The sequence below is a fragment of the Sciurus carolinensis genome, chromosome 1, assembly GCF_902686445.1.
Source record: "Sciurus carolinensis chromosome 1, mSciCar1.2, whole genome shotgun sequence".
In the NCBI taxonomy this organism is placed as follows: Eukaryota; Metazoa; Chordata; class Mammalia; order Rodentia; family Sciuridae; genus Sciurus; species Sciurus carolinensis.
In genome coordinates this window covers 177167979-177182380 of record NC_062213.1, presented here as the reverse complement: position 1 = coordinate 177182380, position 14402 = coordinate 177167979, and the positions used below count along the sequence as shown (strand labels likewise).

General features: G+C 42.8%; 1 protein-coding gene across 2 annotated transcripts; it reads left to right on the top strand.

Annotated features, from left to right (window-relative positions):
* The first annotated feature begins 593 nt into the window (after positions 1-593).
* Ermap (erythroblast membrane associated protein (Scianna blood group)) lies at positions 594-14402 on the top strand. 2 transcript variants are annotated; one of them, XM_047567281.1, is made up of 11 exons: positions 594-699; positions 969-1307; positions 2529-2810; positions 4264-4380; positions 4916-4948; positions 5937-5969; positions 8153-8173; positions 8964-8984; positions 9083-9109; positions 9575-9601; positions 13214-14402. In XM_047567281.1, the coding sequence occupies exons 1-11, from the start codon at positions 621-623 to the stop codon at positions 13924-13926; spliced, it is 1692 nt and encodes a 563-aa protein (XP_047423237.1). In that variant the 5' UTR covers positions 594-620; the 3' UTR covers positions 13927-14402. The 2 variants fall into 2 exon arrangements, with proteins under 2 accessions (XP_047423237.1, XP_047423244.1); XM_047567288.1 differs by lacking the exon at positions 8964-8984.

The following is a 14402-nucleotide window of genomic DNA, read 5'->3' as shown; positions in this document are numbered from 1 at the left end:
TGAGCTCCAGGCTATATGGTGAGTGAAGATTGGTTTGAAACAGGCGCTTCTCAAGCGTGACGTGGACACTAAATGCAAGAGGCCAGTACTCTGACCTGTACTTACTTGGTTAGCTCTGGGTATAAGTTCTCATTCTCCCAGACTCTTCCTCATGCCTTCTAAATCAAACTCAGTGCTCCTCCCCACCATTATCTTCACTCACAATATTTATAGATTTAACCAGGAGACCAGGCTCCCAGAGCACTTAGCTCCTTCTGCCCTCACAATAATGCTGCAAGGTGCTGACGATATAGCCCATCTCATAGAGAGCTTGCCTAGCATGCGCAAGACCCGGGTTCGAATCCCCAGCACTGTGGTATTGCGAAAAAAACAAACGAACAAACAATAATGCTGCAAGAAGGCACGGTTAGTATACCATTTTAAAGAAGAAGAAGCAGAATTTCAGAGAAGTTCAGTCACAATGTTACACCGGGGTAAGTAGTGGAGTTGGGCTTCGGAGCAGGTCTGTGTGGTTCTTGCGCACAGGCCAAGGGGTCTGGGTCTCATCCCCAGCTCCTAGGTGATAGGGTCCCTCCTGCCAAGCTCACCCGCCGCCTTCTGTTGTCTTAGTTCGGAAAGAGATGGCAAGTTCTTCTGGCTCCTGGTTCTCTAGCGGCCTCATCACTCTGGTCTTCCTGCAGATGCCTGCGCACCTGTCAGGTAGGAGTTTGGGAACTTCTTTCCCTGCGGGGGACTGGACATCTGACCAGGGAGTCGCCGGAATAAGGAGGCGTGGCTCGAGATCTTATTTCTTGTTGTGTTGCCGTCTTCTTCCAGTCCTTTCCAGTGCTTTTCGCGGGCTCTGGCCTTCCCCCAATATATCCCCGTCCTTACCCCTTCCCAAATTCTTTCTGCATATCCCTTCCCATCCCTTCCGAAGTCTTATCTTTTTTTTTTTTTTTTTTTTTTTGGGGTTCGGCGTCGCCCAGGAGATGTCAGCAAGTTCCTCCTGGTCCCGCTAGGGGGCACAGCCGAGCTGCCCTGCCCTGTGTCCTTCGGGCCGGCGGTGGTGCCCAAGGAGATAAGGTGGCTGCGGCCCTCTCCATCGCAGCGCTCCCAGGCTGTTCGTATGTTCCGGGATGGAAAAGACAGGGATGAAGAGCTGATCCCGGAATATAAGGGCAGGACGGCGCTGATGAGAGATGCCCGGGAGGGAAGTGTCACTCTGCAGATCCGCAACGTGACCCTTGAGGACCGAGGTCCATACCAATGTCAGATCCAGGTCGGAAACCTGAGTCGAGAGGGCACCGTGACCCTTCAGGTTGCAGGTTAGGATGGGGTTGAGGTGCCTGGGCTTCGTTAGTACCTGCTTTGTCCCTCCCTATCTAGAATATTCTTTCATCTGCAAGCACTGTTTTTACTGCCTGGATCGCTCAGCCTTACCCAGCAGGTCCCAAGGAACTCACTCGGAGCAGCGACTCTGGTTTCTGATGAGGAAGGAACAGGGACTTTGGAAAACACTGTACAATGCAGATCCTGGTTCTTTGCTCTATTATCAAGGAACTCATAACTACGATTTTAAGGAATAGTCCTCAAGGGCTAGAATCGCAGCTGTGACATAGATGTACTTAATGGGTCCTGTTCTGGGCTTCCAGAGTACTTGAAGAGCCAGGAAGGTAGAGATAGTGTTTCTCAAACTATCTTCAACATTTTTAAAGAATCAGCCTACCCAGAACCCAACTCAACCCAAGTCCTTTGCATTTGCTTGAGTGAAGCCATTTCCACCTGATCACTCACCGAATATCTTTTGGTCATAGGTTAGTCACACACTGAAAAGAGGGGGTAAATCAATTCCTTTAACATATACAAGGCCTGAGGAAGTGGCTCAGAGTTAGAGCATTTGTCTGGCATGAGTGAGGCCCTGGGTTTGATCCCCAGCCCTGAAAAACAAAAAAACAATAGTTGATATAAAGACTCTTTCTAAACACAGAGTCCTTTGAGGTGCAAAATAATTTTTTAAAGGGACTGAGGTGCTAACTGGGTGTGGTGGGGCATACCTCTAATCACAGCAACTTGAGAGGCTGAGGCAAGAGGATTGCCAGTTTGAGGCCAGCACGGGATCTTAGTGAGACCCTGTCTCAAAATAAAAAATAAAAAGGGCTGGGGTTGTAGCTCAGTGGTAGAGTGCCCCTCAGTTCAATCCCTAATATTACAAAAAATCAATAAATAACTAGATGATTAAAATTTGTTTTTAAATCCTGGGGAGAGGGGAAACTGAGGTGCCAGGAGACTAGGTATCACGTGCTACACTTACAGCTATGGGTGGATTTCAAATGTATTTGGGTAAAGCTAGATATTTTCTTATCCCATTGGGAGGAGACTGGTAGAGTGGGGAGAAGGCAGGCATTGAAGTTTCGATAATAGCTGCTCCTGTTCATCAGAAGAGGCTGGAAGCGGGTGGACAAGGGCTCTGGCTAGAACCATGCCCTCGCTGAGGCCCTGCCAATCTGTTTCTGGGCTGGTTCAGCCAGGCAGTCTCTTCTCTCCAGTTCTAGGTTCTGATCCCTACATCCACATGAAGGGCTACGACGCTGGATGGATACAGCTTGTGTGCAGGTCCGTGGGATGGTTCCCCCAGCCCTGGGCTGAATGGAGAGACCCTGAAGGCAGGGTGCTTCTATCCCTGTCTGAGGCCCACTCCCTGGATGAAACTGGGCTCTTCCGAACAACTGTGTCCAGCAGAGTCAGGGACAGCGCTCTGGGGAATGTGTCCTGCATCATCCGCAACATGGTCCTTGGCCAAGAGAAGACCACAGCCATGGTTATAGAAGGTAAAGGCCAGAGTGGAAAACAGGCTTGAAGCACCCGATAGGTCTGGAGGAAACTCCTACTCTACCGGAAACATTATAATAAGACTTTTCAAATGTTTTAAATTCTAAGAATAAAGCATTTATAGTGTAATAAACTTGAAAATATAGAAGATGTTAAAGAAACCAAAAAAATGGACTATAATCTCAAGCACTGCTGGCATCTTGGTGTATTTCTCTCAAGACTTTATAGTTGCATGTATTGCTGAGTAGTGTGTGTGTGTGTGTGTGTGTGTGTGTGTCTGTTTATGTGAAGATATTCTTGTAAGGGGGATTCCCTTCACTTCCCATGTCATGAGCATATTTTATCCATGTCCTTAGGTAATTCTCTTCATGATTGTAGGGGCTGTATAGTATTTCTTTGTACAGCTATAGGATGATAAAAATTAACCAAAGCCTATGTCTGGGCATCTGAACTTTTCCCAATTTCTCCTCGCATTGCAACTAATGGTGCGATGAATGTCTTTGCATGGGTTTGGGAAGTGACGCTGATTATTTTCTTACAATGTGTTTCTGGAAGTAGAATTAATAAATAAAGGGTATAAACCTTTTAAAAAGACCCTTGAGCATGGAGTCATATGGAAGAGAATGGTGATTTTAAAGCCATGAAAGATAGACTGTGGCTGGAGTCTTGGGGTGGAGAGGGGTCATGGACATTTGTTAATCTCTTCCCCTTTTTAATCCTTCTGTTCCCCTCCCCTCTTTTCTTTCTACTGCCACTGTCCCTCCCTGGGTGCTAAGTGCTTAACTTGACTGATCTCTTTACACCTCTCCAAGCCTTCAGGGATGGGGACTCTTATCACTTCCATTTTACAGATGCTGGAAACAAGGTTGGATCTCTTGTCTAGGGTCACACAGTGGTTCAGCCAGGACACACACCCAGTCTGGGCTTGCCACCATTTGTCACAGCCCTCTTCTCTCCTTTTCCTTTTCTTTCTTCTTTCTTTCCTTCTTTCTCTCCTGATTAGGTTGCGGACCTGCTGCTATAGCACCTAGAGTTATTTTGCTGCTTCTGCTGGTGCTGGGGGCCAAGACGCTGCTTTCTGCTATTCCAGACCAGAGCAAAGGGGTTTGAAGGGAGAGGTAGGGGAGTCAGCCAGCTCATGAGAAGGCTGTGGGTGATTACTAGGCTGAGCACTCGCAGGTCTTTGAAGTCCCAGGATTATTTTTCTCTTGAGTTTCGGGCAGGATGAGATTGTAGTTGAGAAGCTGAGTTAAAACCATCGTCTTAGTCATCAAAACCCTTCCTGAGACATTAACATCCCACTTACCAAGAGAACAAAGAGCCTCATCAATTTTGGTCAGAGCCTCTCCCTGGGGTGATGGAGGCACTGGGAGGCAGTGGTGATTTGCATCTGAGGCAGGAGCAGCTCTCAGATGTCTTCCTGGGAGTGCTCATGGGTGGTCTCTGTTTCAGCCCCATCCCCAGGAAAGCTGTCCTCCTCAGCAGTGGCTCTGGCTGTAGTCCTGCCAGTCCTGGGACTGCTCATCACAGCAGGTATTTGCCTCATCTGGAAGCAAAGAAGATCAAAAGGTAAGTAGGTGGGAAAGGAGCCCAGGCTGATGGGAAGCAGTACTGCAACTTCTCTGGAAAAAGACCAGGAGGAAGTGGATGTAGGCACAACACTTACCTGTGGGTTGGAGACTCAGCAAGTTATTTGGGAGAAAACTGGTAGAGCCATGCCCCAGGGACTTCCATTGCAGAGGGAATAAAATAAACTGCAGAAAGACCCTGGGCAGGGCTATGAATTCTTATCCTTTGAGGTATTAGACAATAATTAGTCACCTCAGCCTTCTAATGAATGAAGAAATTAGAGCCCTCTAATTAGGAAATCCTATTATATTCATTGGATAAAATCCTCATTAAAATGGTCACATTCACAGGCTCTCATTGTTGCAATGGACTTGGAAAGTTATATAATCCAACACCTCTCCCCTCTTCTGATGGTTTGAAATCCTCTAATCTTTAAAAGGGGGCACAAACCTTTGGTCCATCTTGGGACAAGTATGCTTGTTAGTAAAAACCCTTCCTAAAGACCAGCTGACCCTTTTTTCTCTCTCCCTTCTAGAAAAGCTTCTCTATGAACAGGTGATGGAGGTAGGTAAGTGTCCTGGACTGGGGTGGGGGAGATATTTCTCTGTTTTGCTGAATTTTGTATATCCAGCATTCACTAGTAAAAATTATATACCTGAAAATTCCATCATCTGCTGTCTTTGGGGGTGGTGATGGACTCTAAATCCATTGCTTTCAGTTTTCAGTAGCTCTTACTTTAATAGCTGGCCTTCTGGTATGTTTGGTGACTTATGTCTGTGAGCTCATTATTCATAGGTTAAATATGGGAAAGATTTTATTCATTCAACAAATAATTGATAATGGTCTACTAAAGACCCTGGATCATACTAAATTTGGGAAATCTAATGATGAATACAAGCAGACAAAGACTGTGCCCTTCTGGAACTTTCAAACTAGTCAGGGAGATTATATGAATTAAATGATTACACAAATAAATATGTACAAATGCCACAAAAAAGTTCCCAGTTCTATGAAGGCTGAGCAGGAGAAATCAAGCCAGTTTGAGGGCTGAGGATTTAATATTTGACTTGAAGGACCAGAAGTTGTGAATGAAGAGAGAATGGAAAACCATCCCCAGCAGAAAAAACAGCTTGAGAAAGAAACACAGTCACTGAGAGTAGTACTTAAATGAGGAGCTGAAAAGGCACAGAAGTAAGAGGAGAGATGATGGGGCTGGATCATGGGAAGCCTTGTAGATCACTTTAAGAATTCCAGTCTCTTTCCTAAGAGCAGTGGTAAAGCAATGAATGGGGACAGTCTGATCAGAATTGTGCTTTGGAAATCTCTCTCTGGCTGCAGTGTTGAGAAAAAAATCAGAAAGAGTAATATAGGATGTAGGGGACAATGTGAGTTGCCACTTCTTTTGCCCAGATAAGAGATGATGAGAGACTAGATCAGGGAGGTGGAGAAGATGGACGAAAGTGCACAGGTTCAAGAGCAGGTTAAACCAGTAGCAATCAGGGACTGTCAAAGTAATGGCAAAGAGTCTCATTATTCTTTTCCTGTCCTTCCTCTAGAAAATCTTCTTGCAGACCATGCAAAAGAAAAAGGTAATTATATATAAAAAGTAAAATATAAGGAACAAGTAACATATTCTTTCTTTATACATAATTACCAATAGTCTATTGATATTATTGGAATTTAATTGCAAGCATCAAGGGGCTGTGGGTTTGGTGGCAGTGAGGGGAGGGCCATGGTCAAAATGAACAGATCTGTATCATCATAAGCTGTCTTCATCTGCCTTTCACCAACCACTGGAAGAGAAATCTGGATATTATCTAAAATATATTAATATGGTTATATGGGATGTGTGAGAATATCAAGAATTCATATGATCTTGGCATGAAAAGAGGATACAAGGGAAGGGTTACAGGCTCTGTGACACCTGACTCAGATCACTGGTCTGCCACTTACAGGTCTTGGAAAAGTCACTTTGCTGTTCTAAGTTTTGGTTTCCTCATCTGTAAAATGGGGATAATAACTTCTTTTACCTGATTGCTTTCAGTATTAAAAAAGACAATCTTGCTGGGTATAGTGGTGCATGCCTGTAATCCCAGTGACTTGGGAGGCTGAGGCAGGAGGATCACAAGTTCAAAGCCAGTCTCAGCAACTAAGGGAGGTCCTAAACAACTTAGCAAGATCCTGTCTCAAAATAAAATGTAAAAGGGACTGGAGATGTGTCTCAGAGGTTAAGCACTTCTGGGTTTAATCCCTGGTACCAAAAAAAAAAAAAAAAAAAAAGAAAGAAAGAAAGAAAAAGAGAGAAAGAGAGACAACTTTTTTTTTTTTTTAAAGATCTATTACAGTACTTGGAACGCCTTTTCCTTCTTGCCATTTCATCTTCATTAATTGAATGTGTGGTGTGAGTCACTAAGGGTAAAAGTTAGGCACTCTATTGCAGCCTATCTGGGAAGACAAGTCACTGGTCCAGAAGGCTCCCAATTCAGTGATGCTGGTATCTCTTCTCCTCTCCTCTCTTATATCTCCTCTAAGCTGAGGAGAGTGTGGGGTGCACACAGCAGACACTCTGGCCATTCTAGCCAGGAGTTAAAGGTGTAATTGTTGAGGGCTTCTGACTTAAGGAATCAGACAGACTTGGGTTTGAATCCTGCCTCCTTGGCCACTTACTGACTGGATGACCTTGAACAAATTTCATGTCCCTCTGAGCTTTAGACCTTGCCTTTGTAAATAGGAATACTACTTCTATGCCACTCATATTCTTGAGAGGATTCAGAACCTGCCTCAGTATGAGAAAATGATCCAGTGGATGGAAGCTGTTAGTAGAGGAAGTGGCAACTAGAATCCATAAGCTCCTTATTGTTCTGTTGTGTGCGTGTACTAATGTGTAACAACAAATCCCATCATTATGTACAACTGTTATACACCAATAAAAATGTGGAGGGAAAAGTAAATATTTTTAAAGAGATAGAAAAGAGGGAAAAAGAATTAATAGGCTCCTAAAGAACTGTGACATACTTGACTTCATTGCTCTAAAACCAAATGCCTAACCATGCTCAGCCCATAGCACAAGGCCTAGTGGTGGACTCAGGTGTGTGACTCTAATTCTCTGGGAGGGCTGATGATAGGCAGGGAACAAGTGGACCAGATCATCAGAGAAACCACAAATACTCCCCCAAAGCATATGAAGCATATGCATATGTCCCTAAAACCCTGCAACCTCCAAATTTGTGAAAATTATAACTTCAAGGAGTTGATGTAGAGAATCATAAAGCTACATCACCAAGTCAATGCCAGGCTTTTAGCTAGTTTTACAATAGCTAAAATACAAGGCAAATGAAAAATAATTCTTGACAAATATGATCTCACATATATGTGATATTATAAACAGCTGACTATAAAAGGGTAGCAAGCTATTTTACTGCAATTACAAACATATGGAAACACTCAGCAGAAATGAAACCAGACATTCAAAAGGGAAGAGAAAAGAGGAACCAAAATCTGGATTAGGCTGGGACAGAGAAAGTGGCACCAGCACCTCAGACTTAAGTCTGATTTCTGGGCATGGTAGTGGCTTAGGGACTAATGGAAACATTAGCATCCTTTCCATTATTGGGGGTGGAGGCAGTACATCATGGTGAGAGGATCTGGTGGGCCTTTCAGGGGCCCCAGGGATACAGGGGCAAGAACCAAATACTCACTCCTTTCTCTCTCTCTGTGTCTCTCTGTCTGTCTGTCTGTCTGTCTGTCTCTCTCTCTCTCTCTTGGTTTTTAGGAAGACTCCATAAAGGCCTAAGTAAGTTCTACTCCTCCATGGCACAAACTTCCTTCTGCTGACACCTCTGTTTTTGGATGAGTATTTCAGTTTCACCTCCTGGGATAGAAGGGAGGGGGCAAAAGTAATTCAAGCCATGAGATTGGGAAATTCTTGGCTCTCAGAGGCTTCTTTTCTCAAGTATTCCTGTTCCTCTTTCTTGTCTAACTGTTATCTAGTCTCTAAATGGGAAATGATTTACCGAGAAGAGAAATGGCTCCCATAGGTGAGGACATCTGAGTTCCTTTTATCACCTTGACATGACATTTCCTTATGTGGGACCCAAGTTGGACAGATTCCCCACTGACTGGATATGCTGGAGCAGGGGTTCTCCACCATTTCATCTATAAGAATCTCTTTTTATTATTGAAAAAAAATCTCAGGACATGTGACAGATCTATTTTGTTTTATAAGGAGAAAATATACATGATAAAATCTAATATAGACTCAGTGATAGTTTTAAATGAACTTATATTTCATTCTTCTTCCACGACATCTATATACATTTATTTTGTCGTTACCTGTGGATATGAGAAGTGTCATTTATTTGGTCTGCTGGTAAGGTTTGGCTCAAATAAGAATTTGTTAACTCATGTATCTCTGGGGACCCAAGGCCCATCTGGAAGATATTGCCATGCAGACATTCTTATGTGGACATTCCAGAGTATGGCTACTGAGGCTCTGCTCTAGGAATGTGGGTAGGATGGGACAGTAGCATTGTGTGTATGTAGTAGCCCTCCATCTGATTTGTTGAACTATTTTTATTCTTTAGAGAAACTCCGGAGTGAACTGAGTAAGTTTCTATTGTTCTTAAAACTTCCATACCAACTTATCTCCTGTTGTCTTGAGGTACTCAGTGATAGCTCACCCACTTTGTTTCTTCTTCCATAGAGTTAAAAAGAGCTGCAGCCAACTCAGGTGAGATGCACTTCCCCCATGTTTGATCCCTGCTCTATGAGAGTTCTTGATTTCTTTATTGCTTTAACAATTTCCTTGTGTTAGTCAGCTCGCCATTGCTATGACAAAATTCCTGAGGTGAACAACTTATAAGGAGGAAAGGTTTATTTTGGCTTACAGTTTTGGAGGTTTCAGTCCATAATTGGTTGACCCATTGCCTTTGGGCTTGTGGAGAGGCAGTTCATCATGGTGAGAGAGTGTGGCAGAAGATTTTGCTCATTTCAAGATAGCAAAGAGAGAAACAGAAAGTGGCCAGAATCCCAATATCTCCTTCAAGGGTATTCCCCAAAGACCTAACTTCCTTCCACTATGCCCTACCTCCTAAATATCTATCACCTCCTAATAGTGTCACAAGTTGGGACCAAGCCTTCAACACATGAACCTTTAGAAGTCATTCATGATCCAAATCCCTTTTATGTTTTTCAGGCTGGAGAAGAGCCCGGCTACATTTTGGTAAGATATACCAATCAGATTGATGCACATTCAGAACCTATCCCCTGAAGGTTCTATAACCTTCAATTTTGCCCCTTTCCTTTCTAATGCAGACTGCAATTTAAAATTTTTATCATATCCATTTATTTGATTATCAAAAATTTAAAAAGCTTTGTGATTTTTAGGAGTCACATTTAGATTTAGAAAGTCTTCCCTCTTTTAGAGCACTGATAAATATTAGGTTTGATTTTCTTACACATTTTTTATGATTTTTTAAAAAAATTTATTTTTATTGTAAACAAATGGGATACATGTTTCTGTTTGTACATGGAGTAACAGCATACCATTTATGTAATCATACATTTACATAGAGTAATGATGTTTGATTCATTCTGTTATTTTTTCCTTCCCCCTACCCCTCCCACCCCTCTTTTCCTTCTATACAGTCCTTCCTTCCTCCATTCTTGCCCCCACCCCCCATTATGTGTCATCATCCGCTTATCAGTCAGATCATTCGTCCTTTGGTTTTTTGAGATTGGCTTATCTCAGTTAGCATGATATTCTCCAGTTTCATCCATTTGCCTGCAAATGCCATAATTTTATTATTCTTTATAGCTGAGTAATATTCCATTGTATATATATACCACAGTTTCTTTATCCATTCATCAATTGAAGGGCGTCTAGGTTGGTTCCACAATCTGGCTATTATGAATTAAGCAGCTATGAACATTGATGTGGCTGTATCTCTTAGTATGCTGATTTTAAGTCCTTTGGGTATAGGCCGAGGAGTGGGATAGCTGGGTCAAATGGTGGGTCCATTCCAAGTTTTCTAAGGAATCTCCACACTGCTTTCCAGAGTGGCTGCACTAATTTGCAGGCCCACCAGCAATGTATGAGTGTACCTTTTTCCCCACATCCTCTCCAACACCTATTGTTGCTTGTATTCTTGATAATCACCATTCTAATTGGGGTGAGATCGAATCTTAGTGAGTTTTGATTTGCATTTCTCTTATTACTAAAGATGGTGAACATTTTTTCTTTTTCTTTTCTTTTTTTTTCTTTTTTTTGGGGGTGCCGGGGATCGAACCCAGGGCCTTGTGCTTACAAAGCAAGCACTCTACCGACTGAGCTATCTCCCCAGCCTTGGTGAACATTTTTTCATATGTTTGTTGATTGCTTGTAGATCTTCTTCGGTGAAGTGTCTGTTCATATGCTTAACCCATTTGTTGATTGGGTTATTTGTATTCTTCATGTAGAGTTTTTTGAGTTCTTTATATATTCTGGAAATTAGTGCTCTATCTGAAGTATGAGTGGCAAAGATTTTTCTCCCACTCTGTAGGCTCTCTCTTCACATTGCTGATAGTTTCCTTTGCTGAGAGAAAGCTATTTAGTTTGAATCTGTCCCATTTATTGATTCTTGCTTTTATTTCTTGTGCTATGAGAATCCTGTTAAGGAATTCTGATCCTAAGCCAACAAGTTGAAGATTTGGACCTACTTTTTCTTCTATAAGATGAAGGGTCTCTGGTCTGATTTCAAGGTCCTTGATCCATTGTGAGTTGATTTTTGTGCAGGGTGAAAGATAGGGGTTTAGTTTCATTCTGTTGCATATGGGTTTCCTGTTTTCCCAGCACCATTTGTTGAAGAGGCTATCTTTTCTCCATTGCATATTTTTGGCACCTTTGTCTAATACGAGAAAATTGTATTTATTTGGGTTTGTGACCGTGTCCTCTATTCTGTACCATTGATCTACCTGTCTATTTTGGTGCCAATACCATGCCGTTTTTGTTACTATTGCTTTGTAGTAGTTGAAGTTCTGGTATTGTGATACCCCCTGTACTTTTTTTTTGGGGTGCTATGGATTGAACCCAGGGCCTTGTGCTTGCAAGGCAAGCACTCTACCGACTGAGCTATCTCCCCAGCCCCTTTGGATGCCTTTTTGATTGGTCTGGATTCTTTCTAAAATATGTTAATTCTTTGTTATATGTGTCACAAATTATTTTTCTTTTGCATTTGAATTTCTGTATAGTATTTTTGATACAGAAGAATTTATTTTTATGTAGTCAATTTTATTGATGTTTTCTTGTGTGATATCTTCAGGTGCTTTCAGGTTTGGAAAGTCCTTCCTACCTCATAATCAGATAAATAGTCACTGTTTCTGCCTCTTTATATACATCTGCCACATTCACATTCTTTCTCTGTGGACCAATTTTCTTGGGTGATAGTGACAAGATTCTCAGAGAAGAAGGGTATGGGTTGGCAGACACCCCAATAATATGGACTTGAAAAAATTCATAATTTTATTCTAAAAGATTTACATCTTTCAATTTTTTCTGTTTCTTTTTTTTTTTTTTTTTTTTCAGCAGTGGGTAGTGGGGATTGAACACAGGGTGCGCCACCACTGAGTTATAGGCCCAATCCTTAATTATTTTTTTTCAGTTTGAAACAGAGTTTTGCTGAATTGCTCAGGTTGATCTTGAACTGTGATCCTCCTATCCCAACCTCCAGAGTAGCTGGGGTTATAGGTGTGCTAATGGCTCTAACATTCTCTTTCACTTTATTCCTTATAAATTGAATTGGCAATTTTGTTGCTGTTTGAGTAGAGTTGATTATTTTCACTGATTTGAGCTCATTATCAATTTTCCAGGCTCTTTATTTCCCTCCTGTTCACACTATCTGAACTGGGTGACCTTGGTTGGAATTCTAGAACTTATAAAGCTTCCTGTCTCACATTCAAAGTCTAACTTACTCCTACCACCTCAACAGAATATGGATTTCATGGATTTAACTCCCCAAGAAGAACCTGTTTCCTCTAGAGCAATAGGGAGACTCACTGTGAGTTTCATAATCAACAACTTCAAGAAAGAATATTTTTCTCTATACTGATAATAATTTTAGGCAACAACAAATTTTAGGCATCTGTGATGCAGGCTCTGTTATTAGTTCCATTTCACAGATCATGAAGCTAAGCTTAGAGATGAATGAGAAGCCCAAGGTCATGTAACTAGCATATGGAAGAGCTGGGACTGAGATGTCTTATGTGATGTAGGGTCTAACATCAAAGTCTGTTTATATCATTCATTAATTTCTTTGTAACATCAGAGACAAAGGTGGTATTTCCTAAGAATTAAGGTGGCCTCACAGACAGGTGAAGCACTTTCCCCTTTTTACTTAGTACCCTGACAGATGACCAATTTCTTTTTTTAAAAAATATTTTTTTTAGTTGTAGATGGACACAATGCCTTTATTTACTTATTTTTAATGTGGTACTGAGGATTGAACCCAGTACCTCACACATGCTAGGCAAGTGCTCTATCACTAGCCACAACCCCAGCCCGATGACCAACTTCTTGAAAGATAGTATTCTTTGGTTCTAGTATGTATGTAGCAGGGACAGGGGGGCTTGAAAAGAAATGGGGGGTGGCTGAGGATATAGCTCAGCTGGTAGAGTGCTTGCCCCACAAGCTGAAGGCCCTGGGTTCAATCCCTAGCACCACACAAAAAGAAAAAAGAAAGAAAGAAATAGGTCAATGATAGTGATTGCAGACCTAGAGATTATGACTCCTTCCAAAGCTACCCCCCAAATTCCTGAAGACCTAGTCTTCCCAAACCTCTTTTCTCTGTAACTCTTGCAGTGGCAGTGACCCTGGACGCAGACACAGCGCATCCCAAACTCATCCTATCTGAGGACCTGAGATGTGTGAAGCTTGGTGACAGAAAGCAGCCTGTGCCAGACAATCCCCAGAGATTTGATTTCGTCGTCAGTGTTCTGGGCTCTGAGTACTTCACGGCTGGCAGTCACTACTGGGAAGTGTACGTGGGAGACAAGACCAAATGGATCCTTGGGGTGTGTAGTGAGTCAGTGAGCAGGAAGGGGAAGGTCACTGCCTCACCCGCCAACGGACACTGGCTTTTGCGACAGAGTCGTGGAAATGAGTACCAAGCTCTCACCTCCCCGCAGACCTCCTTCCGCCTGAAAGAGCCTCCAAGGTGTGTGGGGATTTTCCTGGACTATGAGGCAGGAATCATCTCCTTCTACAATGTGACCGACAAGTCCCACATCTTTACTTTCACTGACAGTTTCTCTGGCCCCCTTCGCCCTTTCTTTGAACCTTGTCTTCATGATGGAGGGAAGAACACAGCACCTCTAATCATCTGTTCAGAACTACAGAAATCAGAGAACTCAGTTGTCCCCAAGCCAGAAGGAAAAGGCCATGCTAATGGAGATGTGTCCCTGAAGGTGAACCCTTCCTTACTACCCCCTCAAGGCCCGGAGCTTCTCCCAGTGGTGTCCTGGTCCTCTGACCTTGGCCCAGCCCTTCAGGGGTTCAAGGCTCCTTCTTTTTAGGAATGTGCCTCATGACCTGTTCCCATGACACCCAGCCCAGGACCCTGAATTTCTGTTTCTTGGTCCACACTGGATTCTGAGAATCTCTTCCCTTTAACTGAAATCCAGATCCTTTTGTGATGTCAGTTTGTACCACTTCTCTTCCGGAGCTCAATTCTGAAGCCTGCCTTTCTTTTAGGGTTCCCGTTACCCTGAAAAAAAAATGCTTGGTTTAGGTGATGTTGAATAGGTGACCTCAAGATTCGGTGGAGGTTCAGGGGACAGGGTCCCCTCCTCGAGGGATATTCATGAGTACTTGCTCCTTACTCACTCTGCATTTGTATTTTCAGTGGTGTAATTAGGTCCTCAGACCCTAACTTCTTATTCTATCAAGGATTGTTTGCCCCCCCACACACACCCCTGGCCCCATCTTTCTCTTTCTCACTCTCAGTTCAGACCTCTAGCCCACAAAGTCAACTTTTTAAGAATAAATATGT